Here is a 21,788-nt window from a genome sequence, read left to right as displayed (position 1 = left end):
ATAAGAAATGCAAAGAATTGACAACTTTTGTAACCCCATGGGGTAGATTTTGCTTTAAGAGAATGCCTTTTGAGATATCTTCAGCCCCTGAATTTTTTCAGAGGGAAATGGAAAAGATATTGAAAGGCTTAGACAGAATAGTATGTTTGATGGACGACATTTTAGTTTACGGTAAAACTGTAACCGAACATTGGCAACGTTTACATAAAGTTTTATATAGAATTGAGAAGTCTGGAATGACTTTGAGGAAAGAAAAATGTGAATTTGGATGTACCAAGGTGAAGTTTTTAGGACATTTGGTTAGCAGTGCTGGTATTAAACCAGACCCAAGTAAAATAAAAGCTATAGTTGAAATGAAGCCTCCGAGGAGCACAAAGGAGGAGGAGATTTACCGGAATGGTTAATTATTTGATGAAGTTTAATAAAAGGTTAGCTGGTTTATGTACTGCGATTTATGGAGTAACGGGTAGTAAATCGGAATGGTATTGGGGTCCTGACCAACAAGAAGCTTTTGAAACTGTTAAGAAAGAAATTTCTAATAGTCCAGTATTATGTACTTTCGAGATAAATGCTAAACATAGAGTTTCCACTGATGCTAATAAAAATGCACTAGGTGCAGTTTTGCTGCAGTATAACGAGGAAGGTGCGTGGCAACCTGTAGAATATGCTTCTAGGAAAATGACTGAAACTGAAGGTAGATATGCCATGGTCGAAAAGGAAGCTTTAGCTACGACATGGGCATGTGAGAAGTTTGATTACTATTTAGTTGGTCGAAAATTTGAAATAGAGACAGACCATAAGCCTTTAATTGCGATTTTAGGTGAAAAGGATTTGTCTAAACTACCTGTAAGAGTACAACGTTTTAAGTTAAGACTAATGAGATATGATTATGATATTTTTCACACTCCTGGAAAAGATATGTTCATTGCTGATTTGCTTAGCCGTCCGAACAGTGGTGCTGTTTGTGATGAGGTAAGTAAAGCTGTTTGTAATAAGGTAGAAGCTTATGTTAACTCGATAGTTTCCTCTTCTGCATATGGAGACGTTAAAGAAGAGCAACTAAGAGAAGAGGTTAGTAAAGATTCAGATGCTCTCAAGTGTATAGAGTATTTATATTCTGGTTGGCCATCTGAATTGGATGGTTCTAGTAAAGAACTGATAGGTTTATATGGATCTAGAGAGATTAAGTATTTATAATAATATATTGTTATATGACTCTAGGCTGTATATTACTAAGTCATTAAGACCGCAGTATTTGGAAATTTGTCATGAAGGTCATCATGACATAACGGCATAACGAAATGGGCAGACGAGCTCAGCGTCATTTTTGGTGGCCTGGTTATAGTAAGGAGATTGCAGATTATATAAGTAGATGTAATGTTTGCATTATGCATGGTCAAGTTAAACACCAGCCCATGTATGAAGCAGAAATGCCTTCTAAACCATGGGAGGTGATAGGTTCGGATATACTTGTGTTCGATAACGAATATTATCTGATAGCTAGAGACTATTATTCGAAGTGGATAGAATGTCTGCATATAGAATCTTAAACTGCAAGAGAGATAATTCGAGTACTCAAGTATCTGTTTTCTCGATTTGGTATACCCAACGTTATCAGGTCTGATAATGGAACTTGTTATGCGAGTAAAGAATTTAGAAACTTTGGAGAGAAAATGGGTTTCATTCTAACTACTAGTAGCCCCCGGTATCCTTGTACTAATGGTTTAGCAGAAAGCGCTGTAAAAATTGTTAAGGGATTATGGGAGAAAAGTCAAGATAAAGATGTGGCTTTGTCTGCGTATAGGACTACACCTTTGGCTTCAGGATATACGCCAAGTGATCTGATTTTTGGTCGAGCTATTAGATCAAACTTGGGCTTCCCATATGAAAGTGATGTAGACTATGAACTGTTTGAAGAAAATGAAATTAGATGTAAAAAGAAAGTTAAGAAACGGTGGGATAAAAAGTATAGAGTTTCAAAGCTAGACGAGTTAAAACCTGGTCAAATGGTTTATGTAAAAGCTCCTACTGATGTAGGTTCAAGAGGTATAGTTTTGAGAAGGGATAAATCCCCTGAAAGTTACTGGGTCAATGTAGGCATGAGTGAAGTACGCAGAAATAGAAAACATTTGTTTTAGTTGAACTCAGATGACGAGAACACATTATCTGACTCTTCTGAGGATAATTGTCTTCCCTTCGGTAGCTACTCCTCAAAAGAGGGCAACTCTGAAGTAGTAGAAAATGCTAACGGTTTATCCGAAAGTCAAGAGAACATGATCCCTGATTTAGCGATTCTTGAGCAAGGGGAGGAAACTCCTGGTGTAGCTGAGCACGTGGAGGAAACTCCTGGCGTCAGTGAACACGAGGGGGAAACTTCTGTTGTTGAGAGAAATTCTAGAAGTGAATTTGTGCCTCTTAGTAGAGAACCTGTTGTCACTAGCTCAGGTCGAGTTAGTAAACCACCTAAGAAATATGGTATGGAATATTATAAATGACCTTGTTTTTAGTTTCAGATTGATATCAGACCAATCTTACTTCTCTATCACTTATGAAGAGTGCTGGCGATTCGCCGGGAAGTGGTGGTGCCGACAGCGGCGGTGCAGGTAGAGGCAGGAGTGGAGGTGTGAAGGTGACGAAGGATTCAGAAGGTAACACAGTGTTTAGTAAGCAGAAGGGGCGCGAGTCGGGTAAGAATGTGAGCGAAGGTAAAAAAGAAGTGTACGGTAAGCCAGGTAACATTAGGTGTGTTGCCTGCAAGAGCTTTAGAGACCACTATGCTGCTCAGTGTCCTGGATTTATTTGTTATAATTGTGAAGGTCAAGGACATTTTGCGGTAGATTGCAAGAAGACATTGTGTAGATTTTGTGGGAAGTTAAACCATGGACTTGAAGGATGTACTCTTGGTGGGTCTTCCTATAGAGATTTTGCAGCAGGTATTAAGCGTAGGGTAGAGGAGAGTAACAATAGGGGACCGGATTCTAAGTTGAAAAAGCTTAGTTCGAGTTTACCCTTTGTTGCTAAGATGGATAGTTTTGTAGAAGAGATGGAGTCAGAGTCTGCTTCGACCGAGGCTGCCATCGAGCGGAGGAAAGCTATGCTCTTGCATAGGAGGAGACAAGTAGAGGAGCAGTACATGCGTGCATTGTCTGCTATAGAGAAGGACGAGAGGGAGTTGGAGGAGGAGATTGAGAGTGAGGAGTATAGAGAGGCTCTGTTGCACTTGGCTGCTGTAAAGCAAAAGAGGGCTCAGAGGAGGGGTGCAAGGAGCGCGAGTTCCGTAACGACTACTAGAAAGGAGAGTAAGGTTGAGGAATCCAAAGAGGAGATCCAACCTGAAACCTCCGTTGTGAGAGTAGTCCCTAGCACAGATGCTAGTTGTGAGGAGAGTAAGGTTAAGGAACCCAAAGAGGAGGTCCAACCTGAAAGCTCCGGAAAAAGTGGCAATGACGACCAGCTTGCTGGTTCTGAGCCAAAAGTTTCAGATAACCCGGTGGCAATGGAGGAGGAACATGAGAAGGCTGATTGGTATGGGGATACTGCCAGTATGGAGGAAGGTGATTTGCTAAATGGAGATGAGGTAGATTGAGATGGATTGGGGTGCGATTAAAACAGTTAAATTTGCGATAACTGATGACTGAAGGAAAGACGAGTAAGTAAACAGAATATTGGGTGAGTAGAGAGATATTTATCTAATCTTCGAAACGGTAACTATGATTTGAAGCTTTTGTGATTATCTAACCTGCTTGGCTTGATAACCCTGCTTCATTGAATTTAACGCCCCTCTTGAGAGATTATTTGTTCTGCTAATAGTGGTTGCACTTGGGTAAATTTGAGTGTATTGGAATTGGAGTTCGTATTTGGATTTTAGATTAAGCGGTGTAGTCTTGAAAAAAAGGGCATGTTATATATTCATACTGTAACACATTCAGGAATAAAGAACCACAGGCTAAATAGACTACTAGAAGTTATAGCTGCTGGAAGCTACGGCTTAGACGTCTATTAGGCTACGGCTTAGACGTTTAGGAGACACGTGACCCCCATTGCTATATAGTGACTGGAGACCAAGCTGACGCTCTTGTGATCTTGAGTTCACGGTGAGTGCTTTATTGCTCCCCAGCAATATAACAATGACTATAATATGGCCTGTATCATCTGACTGTGTAAGTATCGTTGATGTTTACATGAATAATAGTATTTTTGATGTTGTTTTGATACTACAATAAAAAATTTGCAAACAAAAGCGTAACAAACATAATTAATTGCAGAAGCTTCGTGTTTTCAACGATAGAAGTTCTCCATAGAGATGGCGGACAACGATAGAAAGACGTCACGAAAAATGAAGGATACTCTACTCTACCTATTTGATACCCGATTCTTCAGAGAATTATTATAGCGGTATATAGATTCATTAGGGAGTTGTTTTTTCATGGCAGTTTTTATGGCAGGTAAGACAACTCTGAATAACATAACCGATATTTCAATATATCGGTTGACTACGCTATCATATCGTACCGAAACGAATTTTTGATATCGTCCCAGCACTAAGTTGAAATAGAGCCTTTAGACCCCGGAGCCGGGTAAAAGAAGGCTATCAATTTGATGGCGTTCTATAAAAAAGCGTTTGCACATGGACACGCAAAAAAATTGTGAGTGCCTTTTAATCATAGCCACACAAGTTACGTGAAGTTCGGGGTGCAAAGCTTTGGTGATAAAATGTTTGGTTTGTGAATGCCAGGGGTGCCCAACCTGTTGCCTGTCTGGTCTCATGGTTGTGAATAAAATCTTGTATATGTTCAAAACTGTTAATAATCGAACTGTGACCACCCTCGGAAAAAACCGTAATATTAACGACATGCGAGCATTCTTTCGTCTATGTGCTAAGAGTTCGATATTAAGAATGTTGCATGCCTTCGATACACTCAGTGTGCCCTTAATATCTGAAATAAAATGAACTGCCTTCCTCTGCACATTTTCCAAGAGTGTTATCTGTGTCATTAAATATGGGTCCCATACCTCACTGGCATATTCCATTATTGGCCTAATCAATGTGAGGTATGCGATCCACTTCACTTCTCCGGGGGCGCCATACAAAACATGCTTAACCATACCAAGCTTTTGGGACGCCCTGGCAGTTATTGAGTCTATGTGCAGGTCTCAGTTAAAATCATTGGTAATATTTACTCCGCGGTATTTAAAATGTGTCATTATCTAGTTGCTTACCGTTAAGGTAAAACGTAAAATCACTGTTACTGCATCGCTTGGCAAATTCAACCACCTGACATTTATCCGTATTGAAAAACATTTTCTCTTTGTCAGCTCACTGCTCCAGTAAATCAAGGTCTTGCTGAAAAACTTGTCTATCAGTCTGCGTTTCTACAGGGCGATATACTAATGCATCGTCTGCAAAAATCCTATTAGATGATGTTTTTAGGATTTCCGAAATGTTACCAATATACACCAAAAAAGAGAAGGTCACGGGACAGAGCCCTGGGATACTCCCGATGTAACATTCAAAAAGATGGACGCCGCCCTCTCCACCACCACTCGCTGACTCCTCTTTGATAAAAATTTTGCTATCTATTTGACTATGTTAGTGCCGGTATTCGATTCAAATAATTTTGTTATTTGCAAATTGTGAGGCACTTCGTCAAAAGCTTTGGAGAAGTCAATGACCACGGCATTTACCACAGTTTTATTGTCAACCATTCTCATGATGTCATCAGTGGTTGTTGTGAATTGTGTAGTGCAGGAGAGACCTTTCTAAAGCCATGCTGGTTTGAACTCAAGTCACTATCTAGATGTTGGTTAATGTTACTAAGCAGTATGTGCTCGAGTAGCTTGCAAAAGATACTCAGCGAGACCGGCCTATAGTTACTGGAATTTTCTCTTTTTTACTTTTTAAAAATAAGTACAACATTAGCCATTTTTCAGATTTCTGGCAATTTACCAATGTCTAGTGAATACTGAAAAATAAGAGCCAGTATCTGACCAGTGACTACAACAGCAAGATTCAAATCCTCTCTTCTCAGTTGATCTGGGCCTGGGGCTGTACCAGGCTTGAGGCCAATGAGCAATTTTTCAACTCCTTTACTTGTGATTTGTATTGTTTGGCTAGCATCTTCCCTACATTCCACTGGATCTGAATTGTCTTTGGAAGAAACACTATGAAAGTATGAGATAAAGATCTCTGATGAATGTATAGCAGACATATTTTTAAAAGTTACTGGATTTTGAATGCTTTTTCAACTCTTTCTTTTACAAAATTTGTAAAAGGTTTTACTATTTCCACTGCTTAATGACTCATATAAAGCTTTATAGAAATAATCGTGTTCTAATTTGCGAAATAGCTTCTTGTTGTTCCGCCTTGCAGTTTTATATATAGCCAAATCGATTTCAAATTTCGATTTTTTAAACTTGTCGTACAGATTTCTGTTTTTTAACTGCTTTTCTAGTGTGATTGTTAAACCAGGGAAGCTCATTCAAATTTTTACTCTTCGCTACGCATCTAGGAACAAACTAATAGACAACAGATTTAATATCACTCAAACAAATTCCAGACTAAATTAATGTTTTGCCTTTCCTCAATCGCCTGTTTTGTTGTTATCAGGGTGCGATTCAAGGCCTCACTGATTGCAGCAAGGTTAGTTTTACTATACATTCTAAAAGAGGTTTCATTCCCCGGATAACTGAACTGTGCTTCCGGTTTAGGTTCTACCATGTAGTGGTCACTGAGACCAGGATTTACAATTTTTAGGTCATAGATGAAACTAGGCCTATCAGTTGAAATTAAGTCCAAGGTATTACAAAGGTAATGGGTAGGCTCAGTTACTAATTGACTTAAGTTATGGGACAGTAGGCAGTTAATAAATGATTTGTGAGTCGATTTTTGGTTAGAAGATAGTTTAACCCAATACTCAGACCAATTGATGTCCAGAAAATTAAAATCCCCAGTATGGTTGATTTTGGATAATTCAAAAACATCAAGTCCAACAGCTCATCAAGTGGGTCTAGTGGCATCTTTAATTAAACTAGGAGGAATATACACACACAAAACAACAAAGTCGAAACCACTCCCAGAACACTCAATATGAGTACAAACAAATTCAATAGAGAAAAATGACCTACGTAGTTGCACATGTTGGTCTAGTAAACTAGGTGGTAGTGCAATCATACTCCACCCACATGTCTGTCCCTATCACATCTGTATTTAACTTTTTGCATTGAATTCAGAACCATGTTGTTATTAAAACTAGAGTCAAGATGAGTTTCGGTCACGCATAAGATATCACACTCTGAAGCCAGAATTCGCACCTCATTTAACTTTCCTTTCACAGATCTGGCATTTGTTAACAACAAACTCAGGGATTTATTTTCACTACCTTTTTCCTGTATATCTTGAACTTTTTTATTGGATTTGCCTCTCTTGTTTTCTTCAATGTCGGAAATAACCGAAAATCCTCATTTCTTTCCTCTTTAGTCATATCTAACTTGGCAAACACCCCAGGTTTTTTCAGACCGTTGACTCTTTTAATTATCTCCCATTTTTCTTCTTTTGAGCTGGTGCAGATCTTTAAAGGTCTTATTTTCTGCCCTCCCTGACTGTTTTCATCATTAATTCTGCCTAGTCTGAGTATGTTATCTGGATCGAATTTGTATGATATGTGGCATTCACTGAGTAAGATTTTTACTTTGTCCACTGCATCGTTTTTATTTTGGCACTCTTCAATTCCAAAAGGAATAAAATTTTTATCTCTGGAATCTTTCTCACTTTGAATAGTGACTTTGTGCGCGGCGTTTGTTATTAGCGTGGAGTTATTTTCTAGACTTTTTACTACACTTGTATATTAAGCTTCCATTAATTTCAGCTTCGGCTTTACCATACTACTCAGCATAATTTGAATGTTGTTGATGGCGCTGTTCAGTTTTTTAATTTGATCAGGTATGTAATTGATCTTGCTATCCAGTCTTACATTAGTTTTTTGCGTATGTATGTAAATGTACAACAATGCCTTAGACTGGCAGCGGTGCATTTCTGTATACAATTTGGCTTACACTCAATTGCCACAGTCAAGGTGGCACCACTTCTCACAAAAATCACAGAGCATAGCCTTTTGATTTGATAGAACAGCAGCTTTACAGCGTACTAAACTTGGTTTTATGACATTGCCTGGTTTGCCAGAAAGAGGCGAACTGGCTGGTGAATGACGGCCGCTTTGAGATGTTGAGCTTTGACCAGTTCTATTTTTTGCCATGATAGTTCGCTGAGTAGAAAATCGAAATTGAAAATCTTGACTTGAAAAAAACAAAAATGTCCTCTCAGTGTATCACAAAGCCTCAGTAGTGCCTGAAGCGGCCGAGCTACTTCGCCTTCAACAAATAAATATAGTGTGTTTTGTTAGCAAATAAAAAAGGTAAAATTAAAAGATAAAAAGGTATAAAAACAATGTTTTGGAAAATTTTTCCAAAGTCTAAGAGAGCTCTACAAGGACGCCCTGTCTCACACAATCTTGCCAATAGCATTCTGTTGTTAATGAAATGGAAACCAGAGCCGCAGACAGCAAATCTCAGAGGATACAGCACAATCACTCATGGAATATAAACCTAAAATTGCCAATCTATTACTCATACAATCTTTAATTTTACGTATCATCTTGTATAAATATATTATTATATTATCGTTAAAATATCATATCATTATAACACTGTAAAAATCGGTACAAGAACAATTACACTGTAAATTGTATTTATACACTCTAAAATATTAACCTTTCATCTTGGCCCGCAAAAAGGGGCATTTTTCGGTTTCTGATTAATAATACATAAACAAAATCATCATCATTAAATAGCTTGTTTATTATTACTGTTCATATTAATTGACCGCACGTTTGTCGCATCCGTTTATATTGATTTGCACATCCTAGAGCCATTTGTTTTTTTTTTCAACTGAGTGCCTTTGCAGTGGCGGTTGAAAAGCGATCCTTGCGATTTTCCGTTTGGGAACTGTATGCACATTTTTTGCAAAAAAATGGGGTACGCTGTAATATAACCCTCTGATCTAAACCACTAAAAAGGACATTAGACAAACTTTATTTCGCGATAAAGTCGGCTTTTATTTCGGCGCGATTTAATTTCTCGAAATAAAAGCCGGCTGTCTATTTGAAGTGAATGGAACTGAAGTTATACAAATAGACACAAAACCATAAAATCAGATAGAGCTTAATATCAGCTTGTAGACGTAATCTCCTGTAGGCAAAATCACTTGTAGGCGTTATCTCCTGTAGGCAAAATCACTTGTAGACGTAATCTACTGTAGCAAAATCACTCGTAGGCGTAATCTCTGGTACCCAGATAAGAGGTATTCACATAGCTAAAATGTTAACATTCACATCAGGCCGCACAATATCGACGAGTTGACAGTCTACATTTGAATGACGTATGGCGGGAAGTAATACAAGCTTAAATGTCGAGTTCAGACCGTTTGTCGTGCAGTAAAGATAGTTATTACCAGATAATTGACTACATCACTAACAAGGTAAAAATCGTGCTAAAGATCTCTTACGATTACTAACATAAAATTTATGAGGTGCATACAGACCTGCCAACCCAAGATTGGGGAAACGCGTGAGATTTGGTTTTGGGGCAAATGATGTATCAATGATAGTATATATAAAATTGTGGAAATTGGGGCAAAAATCTCACGCATTTTCATTTTTTCTTTGGGGTGATTGCGTGAGTCTCACGCCCAATGCGTGAGAGTTGGCAGGTATGGGTGCATAAGATAGACACTACGCGCGTGCATGGTGGAGTCTTGTTACGGGCAGTGTGGGTGTGGAGAAATTATGTTATGCATAATTAATCCGAATTCACACACAACATCAGTGTTAAATTTGCTTCGTCATTTCATTTTATTTTGACTACGTTCACTTTGTGCACTTTTGCTTTGTCTTGTGGGAACATACCTGCCAACTCTCACGCATTGGGCATGAGACTCACGCAATCACTCCAAAGAAAAAATGAAAATGCGTGAGATTTTTGCCCCAATTTCCACAATTTTATATATATCCTATTATCATTGATACATCAATTGCTCCATAAACAAATCTCAAGCATTGCCCCACTCTTGGGCTGGCAGGCCTGTGTGGGAACGAATGTGATTATTACTGGGTCAGGTCCAACAAGTCCAACAATTAAAATACACAATGTCGTATAAATGGATAGACCTACATGCACTGATCTGGATGATGTTTAGTCCCTAGAGCCTCATGAGAAGCAAGAAAGGGACCCTCCGATCGCTAGGTCTTTTTTTTTGTTAGTCCGCTACAATCTCCCCAGTGCGGATCTCCCGAGATGTCCTGAGGATGAATCCCTGCAAAAACTGACCAGAGTCACAGGAGAGGGCGTTTAGATTGTTAGAACGTGTGGTCATGTAGTGAGTAGATGCGTTCATTTCGGTCAGTGTGTCATGGATGGATGGAAACGTATCTTTGTTTGATACGATATTAATGTACAAAGACAATCTCTGTTGCTGTCTTCTGTGTTTTAAGGACTTTAAGCCACACATGAATTTTTCTTCTGAGACGGACACCTCTCTGCCTTTAATATTTTTAATGAATCTCACAGCTTTATTTTGTATGCGTTCCAGCATGTCGGAATGCGTGGCTGTATGAGGGTCCCAGACCTCGGCTGCGTATTCAAGAACAGGTCGACACAGCTGCTTATAAGCAATCAATTTCACTGCGACTGGGGCATCACTAATAGTATTTTTTAACAATCCAAGGATGCGTGATGCTTTCATACAAATATATTCAACATGTGTATTCCACTTGTTGTCTTTTGAAAGGTACACACCAAGGTATTTTACAGTGTCACATGTGATTAAAGGGGTGTTCCCGAGATGGTAATTTATGGGGTATTTGTCTGTAAGCGATGTTTTCCCGAATGAAACAATAGTGCTCTTTTTGGCGTTAAATAACATACCATTGGACTGTCCCCATTGAAATAGGTTATCGAGGTCAGTTTGTAATAGTGTCATGTCGTTTGAGTTTGTAATAGGGTGATATACTAGAGTATCATCGGCAAAGAGGCGTATAGAACTATTGGTAACACAGTCAACTATATCATTTATAAACAAGATGAACAGAGTAGGGCCTAGTACGCTCCCCTGCGGGACTCCTGATGTGACCTGTACTGGATCCGACATCCCACCTCCTACCAGAACTCGCTGAGACCTACCTTGGAGGAAGGATGCTATCCAACGTATAAGTATGGGATTTATACCGAAGCCTATAAGCTTAGTTAGGAGTTTGCTATGATTTACTACATCGAACGCTTTAGAGAAATCCAAAATGGCTGCATGTACAATGGATCCGGAGTCATTAAATTTGAGTATGTCATGGTTTACTGTTATCAGTTGGGTACAACACGAGAGACTTTTTCTGAAGCCGTGCTGGTTTGAGGAAATTTTGTTTGTGAGCTGCGCATTTAGCTGGTGAACGATTATATGTTCCAATAATTTACAGCATATACAAGTTAGAGAAATGGGGCGATAATTGGATGGTGAAGTTCGACTACCTTGTTTATAAATAGGAGTCACGTGGGCAATTTTCCATTCTTCGGGCAAGGTACCTGTTTGAAGTGAATAGTCAAATATGCTCGTCAAAATAGCGGCTGTTCCTTCGGGGTCTAGAGTGAGTTGATTTTTTCAAATCTTGTCTGGGCCTGCGGCCTTACCAGTTTTCAGGTTATCTATTAATTTTAATACTCCGTTGGTTGAGATCGAAATATTTTGGGGATCGGCAATAAATGGCAGTGTAGGTAGAGGGGAAGGTTTCGAGAAGACGCTCTGAAAAAAAGAATTTAGTATATTAGCAGTTTCATAATCATTTTCAGTCAATACTCCATTGTCTTGTTCCATCGACACAATTTTGTTTGCATTTCCTTTTAATTCTTTTATATATCTATAGAAGGGTTTGGTGTCACCCTCTACTAGTGGATTGTATAGTCTATTGGTCATGTAGTCTTTTTTGAGGTTTTTAAATAACTTTTTGTTATTTCAACGTAGTTGTTTGTATTTATTAAGTAATTCACTGTCTCCTTTTTTCTTATACAAGGAGTATAACTTACGTTGCTCGTTGCATGCACGCTTTGCAGATTTATTAAACCAGAGTGGTTCGTTTGGCCTTTTAGGCTGTCTTTGTCTGGTAGGAACATGATCATTTATTGCATTATGTAAGCCAAGTTTAAAAATGTTCCAAACGTTGTCTATGGTACCTCCAATGCCTATACACTCCGTTACCCATTTGTGAATTGCAGCTAGTGACTTCTCAAAATTGGGCAAGTCAACTTGCTTGAACAGTCTAATAGGAGGTAGGTCTACATTGTTTTGAAGTTCCGCTGTCTGCGAAGTGGATATGTTTATTTCGATCATATAGTGGTCACTAAGACCAGGCTGTATGACGCTTGTATTCGTTATTCGGTAAGACAGGTCTGTACATACTAAGTCTAATGTGTTTCCAGCCACATAAGTGGGATCAGTTATTAGCTGGTCAAGTTGTAAGTCAAACAAATTGTCAAGGAAGTCTTTGTAGTGGGACCGGTTTGCCCCAACTATAACTTTTTGTTTCCAGTCTATGCCTGGTAAATTGAAATCACCAACGACTAGTAATTTGTTTGCTGGGTATGTTTGTTTGAGCTTATGTATGTGAGAGAAAAGAACATCAATACTGTTTTTGGTAGGAGGTCGGTAGTAACATAATAAAGTACAAAATTGTTTTTCATGTATTTGGAAGGCAATTGATACTACTTCTGCATCAACAGTTGTGGCAACGATTTTGTGAGACATATCAGTTTTCACAGCTATGAGAACTCCGCCCCCGTGATCATCTCTATCCCTTCTGTAAATTACCTTATCACTTGGAAGGAAAAGTTGATTATTTGAAAATGATTTATCTATGTGTGTTTCAGTGATACATATTATATCATATTCTGAAGAAAGAGCTTGGATTTCGGTGAGCTTTCCTTTTATAGATCGGGAATTCACAGAAAGGAGTCTGATTTGATCTGATAACTTTAATTCTTGGGGCCTGTCTTTATTATTTTGCTGTTGAAAATCTTGTAATTGTTTTCCGGGTCCTGATCTTTCTGCTCCCTTAACTCCTTTCTTAGAAGAAAATCCCTCTCTTGCTCTTCTTTATTCAAATCAAGGCGAGCAAAAACTCCAGTTATTTTTTGGGCATTGATTCTTTTCAATAAGTCCCATTTCTGAGTTTCAGAAGACAAGCACACTCTAATAGGTCTGAATTTGCTCTCTTTTTTAACACCTAAACGGGTGGTGTTTGACTTTGACACCTCCACGTTGAGACTCGCCGATCTAAAGAGGTCGGAGAGTCTCTCGATAGATTTCTCGAGAGTAGTGTCCTTATCCTCTTCCACTCCAAAAATAATGACATTTTTAGCACGGGATTCGCTGGTGATTTCGGTTTTGAGAGATTGCATTTGAACTTCTTGTACTCTTAACTGATTGTTTAGCACACTTGTAGACTGGTCGACTTTTTGGACTATCTGGGCATACGTTTGTTCGTGTTTTTGAGACTGCGTTTGAAACTGCTCTCTAACTTGGGTTTCAATGTTTTCCATTCTAGAGTCAAGCGACTCGACAATTCTAAGAATAGACTCTTCTAGCCGGTCCTCAATAGTGCTAACTTTGGCAGTAAATAAATCTTGGACCGAGTCACAATCATTACAGTACCAATGAAACCCCTTCTTCCCGGCCGTGATCAGGTCACCTTTATCAAGAGCCACGCATTTCGCATGCAGCCACGCTAAGCATTTCTCACATTCAATAGCAGGTTCAGAGGCGTCAGTAATGATTTTACTGCATATTTTACAGTGATGCAGTTTGTTGGAGCTCCTTCTAGAGTCCAGTCTCTGAGTCAGAGATGAATCAGCACTGGATGCGCTGTTCGATCTTGGTTTATCTTTTGTATCTTTTACTTTAACAGGCATTTTCAGTTTTTACAGAGATGATTAGTACACAAGTGATTAAATTTTACAAGACAAAAGAAAATATTAATAAAATAGGAAATAAATAAAGAAAATAATTAATTTGTCCTGAACAATGGTAAGCAATGGCAGATCACCAAGACTCAGCTGGCATCTAAGGCCACCCAGCAAAGGCTCAATCTACGCAGACGGAGTCTAGCTCCCGGTGCCTAGAGATGCTTGGGCCCCCACTCAAGCCCTGATGCAAGCCTTCTTTGATGATGTAGAGCTGTGTGCTGTGAGGAATTCAGTAAATTTTTGTGAGAGAAATATTTTTGGCAAAAAAGCGCGTCCGTCCACCATGACACCGGAAGTCTTATTCTTTATTTTATATACTTGTGACACTGTACTAATAAAGTTCCCAATTGCTCTCGCATCGGTATATTAGAAGAGTTGAAGTTTATAAAACAGTCATACTGGTTAAAAGTAAAATATAACGCTGTGCAGCACAACTTGCTTGCTGTATGTCTTACATTCAACTGATGAAAAGAAGAGAGTCCGTCTTTCGTTCCACTTCCTTATATACTCCCCATACTGCCTTGTACTACCTAATCTACTAGCTTTATTCACGCACCAAAATTGCCAAGACCACCTATACTGCTTGTGAGCCAAAACCACGTGTGAGCTCAGAGGTCGATATAGTCTGAGCCTAACAAATCGTATAACAAGGACAGGGACAGTAGGAACTATAGAGACAGTAGCATGGAGAGGTATGTCTCTAGATATGAAGCAAATAGTAGAGTAGGTAGTGGAAATAGAGTTTGCTACAATGTGCAATGGGTCGGATATTACAGTTGAAGAGTGAAATGGTTAATCTAGAATACTCTGAGTTGAACTATATAGATGACGTGCTGTCAGATCTCAAGCTTACTCCACAAGACATAGAGATGCGTATTCCCAAATAATTTATGCTAGAAAGAGGGAAGGCATTGAAAGAGAGGCAGGAGGTTCTGGAACAGATCTTGGCGAAAGTGAAACCGCAAGATTCTGAGATGGGTAAGAAAGAACAAAAAATGACTGCACAGGAAGCTGTAGGCCTACTCATTGTAAAAATTATGGAGCGTGCCCGTCAAGGTAGACTGAGAGCCAAGTTTATGAGAGACATCCGATTAGCTGAAGAGAGGGAGAGGCTTGCTCATTGACATTTTTGAAACAACAACATCATTTTACAAAAATGTCATATCGCTGATATACATCATATTTATGATATTTTTGAAACAAATGACATTTTTGAAAAAAATTCAAGCTAGGTTGAACTTGTATGGTGTTTACATTGTGATTGATGTATTCTATAGGTTGTATGGGACCAGTCAGCAATGTTTAATAACAAACACTTGATTTATTGTAGGCCTAGTATAATAATATTTATAAATATAAAATTATTTGTCAAACATTTGATTGGAATTTTGAAAATATTGACATGAGTGCAAACAAAATAGTGCAAATAGTAAATACACAATATGGTAGTCCAAGCATGTTCCGATGTCCTACTCTGGTTTAGTTTAGGTATTTGTAAACAAACACCAGCTTGCCAGCCTTCACCACACTGAGACGATTTCTCAACTTGCTGTGAACCAGTCAAAATGATGAGAACACACGCTCAACATTAGATGCTATTGCAGTCATGTATGTTACAATGGTATTCTTCAGTGGTGCACCTAGGGAAGGCATCGACTGGCACCAAAGAACAGGAAATATGGTCAATAAAGCCTACAGTATACCTGTATTCTCCGTTATGTTGCTTCGTCATGTGTTCGACTAGATGAGGCAGCAAGTCAGGAGCTACTTGGCTACACAGTTGCATCGCCTTTTTTTTGTTGGCAGTGGTCAGAAATTCGCTTCTAAACTTCGGGTGTACAGAGTAAGCCAGCAAATGTTCTGTAATATTCAAGTCCTTTCTTCCTGAAAAGTGGCACTTTTCGAAATTGGTGAGTTTATCCAAGATTTGATTCCTCAGTTTCAGCTAGATATCAACTGCATCTGCTATGGTGCAGTTATTAGATCGCATTTTATCCAGTGACGCAGCTATCAGCTCAAGTTTTTAAAGGTAGTCTTCGCAAGCTCTTTTAATGCCAATGTTAGTGACCTTGTTTGAGATTCCTTTTTAATTTTATCTCTGTGGCTCTCACATACGGCCATCAGCACTGACCAGTTGTCGACGTATGACCTCACTGTGTCAGTCACAGGGTTCCAGCGAATTTCAATGGGAATCGGAAGCTTCTTTCCGCCTGCCTCTTTGTACCAGGCAGCAGGGAGGTGCTTATTTGAAGTGTTTTATTGCTGGTTCTCTAATGTATTAGGTCACATTTAGCTGTCATGTTCATTGTAATATTACATATCTACAGTGTTTAGTCGTTTCTCCATTACGCTATCTGCTTTTGCTAATACTTCTATACAACAGTCTTACATTGTAAGAAAACATCTGATCGACTTTGCTTACGATGCAATATAAAGAGAATCATATCTTGTGTAACAAACTGCCAGGCACTTAAAAACCAACTAACCAGAGTGCCAGCTCGGGCAAAAACTTGGCAACTAAAATTTAACACCAATAAATAAACATCATCAAGTTTTGTTTTGATTGTACACTGCTACTTATGAGGCTATATGGTCTTATTTGATTATCAGTCTGCAAGTTGCTCGTCTTAGGCAAGGGCTGACTCAGGATTAAATCCTGAGTCAGCTCTTGCCTAACCCGATCTAATCGTAGTATTTGCTACAGCTTCTCCCAAGCACTCCTCATCGAGCCGGAAAACTAGCTATATCCATCCTTTGTCCTTGACCTCTTCAGTCTGTGATGTCGTGAATATGAATAGGAATCCCTGTTTGGAATTCCCTTACACCTTTCTCCCAAGATTTATCCAAATCTTTATAGATGTCGCCACACCATGGAGGGGAGACAGAAATTCGAAATTAGTAGATTTACAATGTTAACAACATGAAAGTCAGTGAGTATTGAGACATGGACATTATTTACAAAACAAGGCATAACACGCAAATACATCTGGTACAGGTCAAGCCTATCTGAGGTTTTACAACTCTCCCAGACAGTGTCTGACGGGTCTGTGCACTCCGACGATGAGTACTAGAGGAGGCGGGGCTGGCTGAGACTGACTGCTGAGACCGGTTGATCCACCGACCTCGATACGCTTTGGAGTTGATGCCGGAGTCAATGTAGGCGGAGAACAACTGCTTCCTGAGGGAGGTGATTGCTTAACAGTCTTCTTCACTTGGAGAGTCCATAACTGTAGAGGTGCAGAAGCAGGCACATCTGGCATCGGCGACTGTCGAGGTCCGGTCTCTGAAGTTCTCTCTCTTAGGTATAGTGGTTACCTGACTGGTGCTCGCTTCCCTTCCAGAGTTCGGTGTGGGATAAGAGAAGTCTTCGCTTGACATACGCTCAAATGGAGAAGACTCGCGGGATTTTCAATCTACACTAGTTTTCTGTTCTTGCGCAGCACGGCTCCATTATTAGTTTTCAACGCAACTTCTCTACCTGAAGACGCCATCACATGAGCCTTTAAAGGTTTAGCTGAGGGGTCATTGAAAACTATCCTACCAGTGTAGTTCCGATAAGCACTGGGCCCTGTTCAACTGCCCTGTACCGCTGATTGAAATTGTGAGCCTGCTTACCCCTGTAGTCAGCTTCATAAACACGAAACCTTTTCATGTTCACTGGACTGTTGAAAAGATAGCCCATTGAATTCATACTTTTTCCCATGAGCAGTCGGTCAGGGGTATTGCCATTCTCCCTACAGCCTAGAGACTGTCATTATAGCACATAATAGCAGATTCAGTCTCAACATTTTTCGCCCCAATATTTTGAATGTTTGCACCCCTCTTTCTGTATGACCATTTGCTTGGGGGTTTCTAGAGAAACTAGTTTGATGAATAATATCCCGTTTTTTCATGGGTTGAGCGAAGTTTACAGCGATAAACTGTGGACCATTATCTGATACAATGACATGTGGTACACCTAATGTACATTTGACCTTGTTGGCGGCTCTGCACAGATCCCCAGCAGTGACTCGGAGGAACTTTTCAGCGACCATGAACTGGCTATAATAGTCATTAATAACTAGACTCACTGCTTCTATCATCAACGGTGCAGAAATCCATTGTAAGCTGCCACCATGGTTTCTATGGAATATACATAATCAACTGACTAGCTATGGGGTTTGTTAAGAGGACAACCTCGAGTAGCTTTGTCCGGCTTGAGATATCGGGAGCACTTCCGTCATTTCCTGAATGAGTAGAGGCTCTGGTTCTGACACTCTGTTTCTGCTGGGGCTCTGCTCAAGGCACCAGCAACTATCTACTTTTTTGCCAGTGGCGTATGTGACATCATACGAAAACTGCATAATACTCAAATGAAATCTCTGAACACGGATAGGGAGTTTATACAGCTCTATCTGCCATGATTGATACCAGGAGTTTGTGGTCACTTTCGATTTTGAAGTCGCGGCCAGCTAGATAAGAGTTTAATAGAGTTATAATTTTTCCGCTGCCCAACTCAGAGCCAGAGCTTCTTTATCTATTTGGGCACACTGCTTTTCGGTATTCATAAGGGCTCACAACGCTAAGGCTATAGACTTGAGCCATCAGCAGTTTTCTGGAAAATAGCTGCTCTCAAGTCACCCAAGCCAGGTCTCGGCCTTTATATCAAGTGAGACTAACGCCGGGACTGAGAAGATCTTCTGCTTCAGCACTTAAAACTCTTCGGTCATCTCTGGTTTCCAAAACCCATCACTATCCTTAGATTTGAGGAAAGATCTCATATTGACCGTGTCATCGGCCAGAGTGGATATAAACTTGATAAAGTGTATAATTAACCATGCCAAGGATCTTTTTAAATTTTTCCTGTTTTTGGAATAGGGAAGTCCTGCATGGCTGATATTCATGTCCGCGATTCATTTATAACATGACCCAGAAAGGTGACACGAGTCTGAGAAAATTCACACTTCTTCTCGTTTAAAGTGATGTTTGTCGAAGTCGGACAAGGTGGGACCTCTTTCACTTTGCTCTTTCACTTCATTGTGTTCGGTCTGTTACGCTGGCTATCATGAACTCATGATCATTGATTATTTAAAGGAAAGATACTAGTACATGAAAAATCCGATAATATATTTCGCTGGGGTCATACTCAAGTTGAATGCAGTAGCAGCTAATTGACATATGTCATAGATTGATACAGGTCTAACTGGATTTGAGTACATTCAGTTATCACAAGCCTTATGAAAATAGGATTTCAGAGGACCAAAGACTGCTCGATCAAAAGGCTGAAGCTTGTTGGAGGTGTGTGGAGGTAGAGTAAGAAGCTTGATATTTGATCACTTGCATAATTCAACTACTTCTGATTACACATAGTAATTGTGGTTACCTAACATCATCAGAACTGGCTTATCTGGTAACCAATGAGAGTGCTTCATGAAAATTGGCATGTAATCAGCTACAATTATCTTTGATGTCAGATAGCCTGATTTAGAAGCAACTTCTTTTGCACCTAGCGGAGTGCTATTCATGCAACCTCATTCATGAAAACATGTGGAAATATGAAGAAAGGTGGTATGCTATTTCCATCTGCACTTACTGCACAGCGCAAAATTGAAAGTTGGCCACGCTCGTGGGATGGAATGGCCCGCATCTGATTTTTGCTCTTAGAGCTGATCACTTAGGCATGTATTTGGACAGTTGTACTGTAATGCCTGTTTCATATAGATTATATATCTGTTGAGGTACAAACTCATATTTGAAATAAAAAGTGTTGGCGCATCAACCAGGTTTACCGGCACCAAATTTATTACTTATTGAGGCATCAATGTACAACATTTTTGTAAAAAACTTGCTTTACACAAATTCAAACTGCTTGTACACTTGCTGAGTACACTTGCTGCGCTAAATAAATACTTTCCAAGTAGCTCTGATAGTTTATGAAAGAATTTATTTACAACAACCTAATTAAAGCCAGCCTGTCGAGTCAATGAGGTAGCTTCAGGAATTTGCTTCGTCATCTTGTTCTACTTTTGACTGTGTTTAGCTTGTGTGCTTTTCGTTAAGCTGTGTGAACTATGACGGTTGACGACGGATGTGAACTCAAACGATGCGCCGTTTTATTATTTGAAGGGCAATCAATTTATACTTCATACCTGAAAGCATTGTAAATAGTGCATACTATTTGTGAGGAGAGGGCGACCATAATCAAGCATTGTTCCCAAAAAATCGTAACTGATAATAAGTGTGAACAAGTGCTGCCACAATTTTTAGGGGTGGGATTTCTTAGTTATGCATACGACAGGCGTTTACTCTTCTTATCTAAACGATTTCTATCTGAGTATCTATACGTAAATCTCCTTAGTCTGGCTCTGAGCGCATACTGATTTTAGTGTGGGAAGTCGCACTATCTTTGCATAGACCTTCTGCACTCCTTTTTTTTGGCTTTCGCTACCGATCTCTTCAAAAGATGGAATGAATTTGTAGGTCCTTTTATCTGCAATCATATGGGAAGTTGTTTAAATATACCCTAGGACGCTTATATTTCGCTAGTATTTAGTTTCGTGAGTAGCATACAGAGTAAAATTTCACCGCACCTTAATTTCGCAGCTCTGGTAAGTGCGAAAATATAGTGATGTGAAAATAAATGCAGTGGAACAAACATAACTAGATTCCTCAGGTTCAGTTCACCACAGGCCTGTATTCACTGGTTGCAAGTTGGGGCGGCTAATTTTAGGCGACTAGATATGAACACCTGGGGGTGGTGAGGGGGGCGGTGTAAGCCCCCAACTGGTTTTTCCTATGGAGGGCCTTAGCCGGGCTTCTCGTGTGAAGTTTTAAAACATTTTATCGGAAAGTATCAACATTTTTCTATTTTTTGAGATTAGTTTTAGGTGATGTGACTGACGAGACGTTTTTAAATTAAAATAGGCAAAACTTGACCGCAGTTAAAATGCTCAGATAAAAGACATCTTTTTCTTTTGAGCGCTTTTACAAAGATCAATTTTGCCGATTTTGTTTTAAGTTCACACGGTGGTTTCCATGCTTTCAATGGGACATGACCACGCGGATGTTTGGTAAAACTTGATATTTTGCAAACCTTTATAAAGGTCGTTAAAGATGGGGTTGCGTCAAATGTGAGTTGATCTTAAAAGTAAGTTTTTTTCTCTATCGGTTGATATGTTGTTTGTTGTGTTAGGCGATCTCATTGCCAAGATATTTGAAGATTAAAATCGAAAAAATCTGATCGCGGTAAAAACGCTCAGGCCAAAAAGAACATGCCCAGACTTACCCAAAATGATGTCACGCGTGATTTATCTGTCAATATATTTCGTATTCACATCGGCTATTTGCGATAAGTCTAGGCCTACGCAGCTCTATTGGCATATATTTTATTTTGTATTTGCTCATGTTGGTTAGAATAAAATTTTAAACCCCGCTACAGATACATTATTATGAATGTTTCAAAGGCCTCAAATAACGAAAATTGAAACTTTGTCTTACTTTTTCCAAATGCTGTGTTAACATTTGAGTACCGACTACCAATTCTACCGGTCTACGGTAATTCTGTCAAGCAAACTATGTAGAATAAGGTCTTTGTATCAGCACAGTTCGGTCGCTACCCACACTAATGATATACAGCCTCCCAAAGGCCCTGCCCACATTATGTCCGTCGCCTATCCTTGGGGCGGGGCTGTATATCATTGCCTACACCGGAAACTATTTTCATACTACTGTAAGTAAAATAAGCAAGCTGT

At 39.4% G+C, this 21,788-nt stretch overlaps 2 protein-coding genes across 2 annotated transcripts in view; both read left to right on the top strand.

Moving 5' to 3' along the window:
• Window positions 1–396: 396 nt before the first annotated feature.
• On the top strand, window positions 397–2,495 carry LOC137407269 (uncharacterized). The gene is made up of 3 exons (XM_068093876.1): window positions 397–1,187; window positions 1,619–2,033; window positions 2,139–2,495. Exons 1-3 carry the CDS (start codon window positions 397–399, stop codon window positions 2,493–2,495), a joined length of 1,563 nt encoding a protein of 520 aa, XP_067949977.1.
• Window positions 2,496–9,443: 6,948 nt separating this feature from the next.
• Window positions 9,444–21,788, top strand: part of LOC137406247 (uncharacterized) — a 30,923-nt gene continuing 18,578 nt past the window's right edge. Inside the window, exon 1 of the mRNA XM_068092786.1 lies at window positions 9,444–9,532. Within this exon, the coding sequence (XP_067948887.1) occupies window positions 9,461–9,532 (72 nt within the window). The 5' untranslated portion in view covers window positions 9,444–9,460. The remainder of the gene's footprint in view (window positions 9,533–21,788) is intronic.

This window comes from Watersipora subatra, chromosome 10, assembly GCF_963576615.1.
Source record: "Watersipora subatra chromosome 10, tzWatSuba1.1, whole genome shotgun sequence".
Classification (NCBI taxonomy): Eukaryota; Metazoa; Bryozoa; class Gymnolaemata; order Cheilostomatida; family Watersiporidae; genus Watersipora; species Watersipora subatra.
This window is presented reverse-complemented; position numbering and strand designations above follow the sequence as displayed.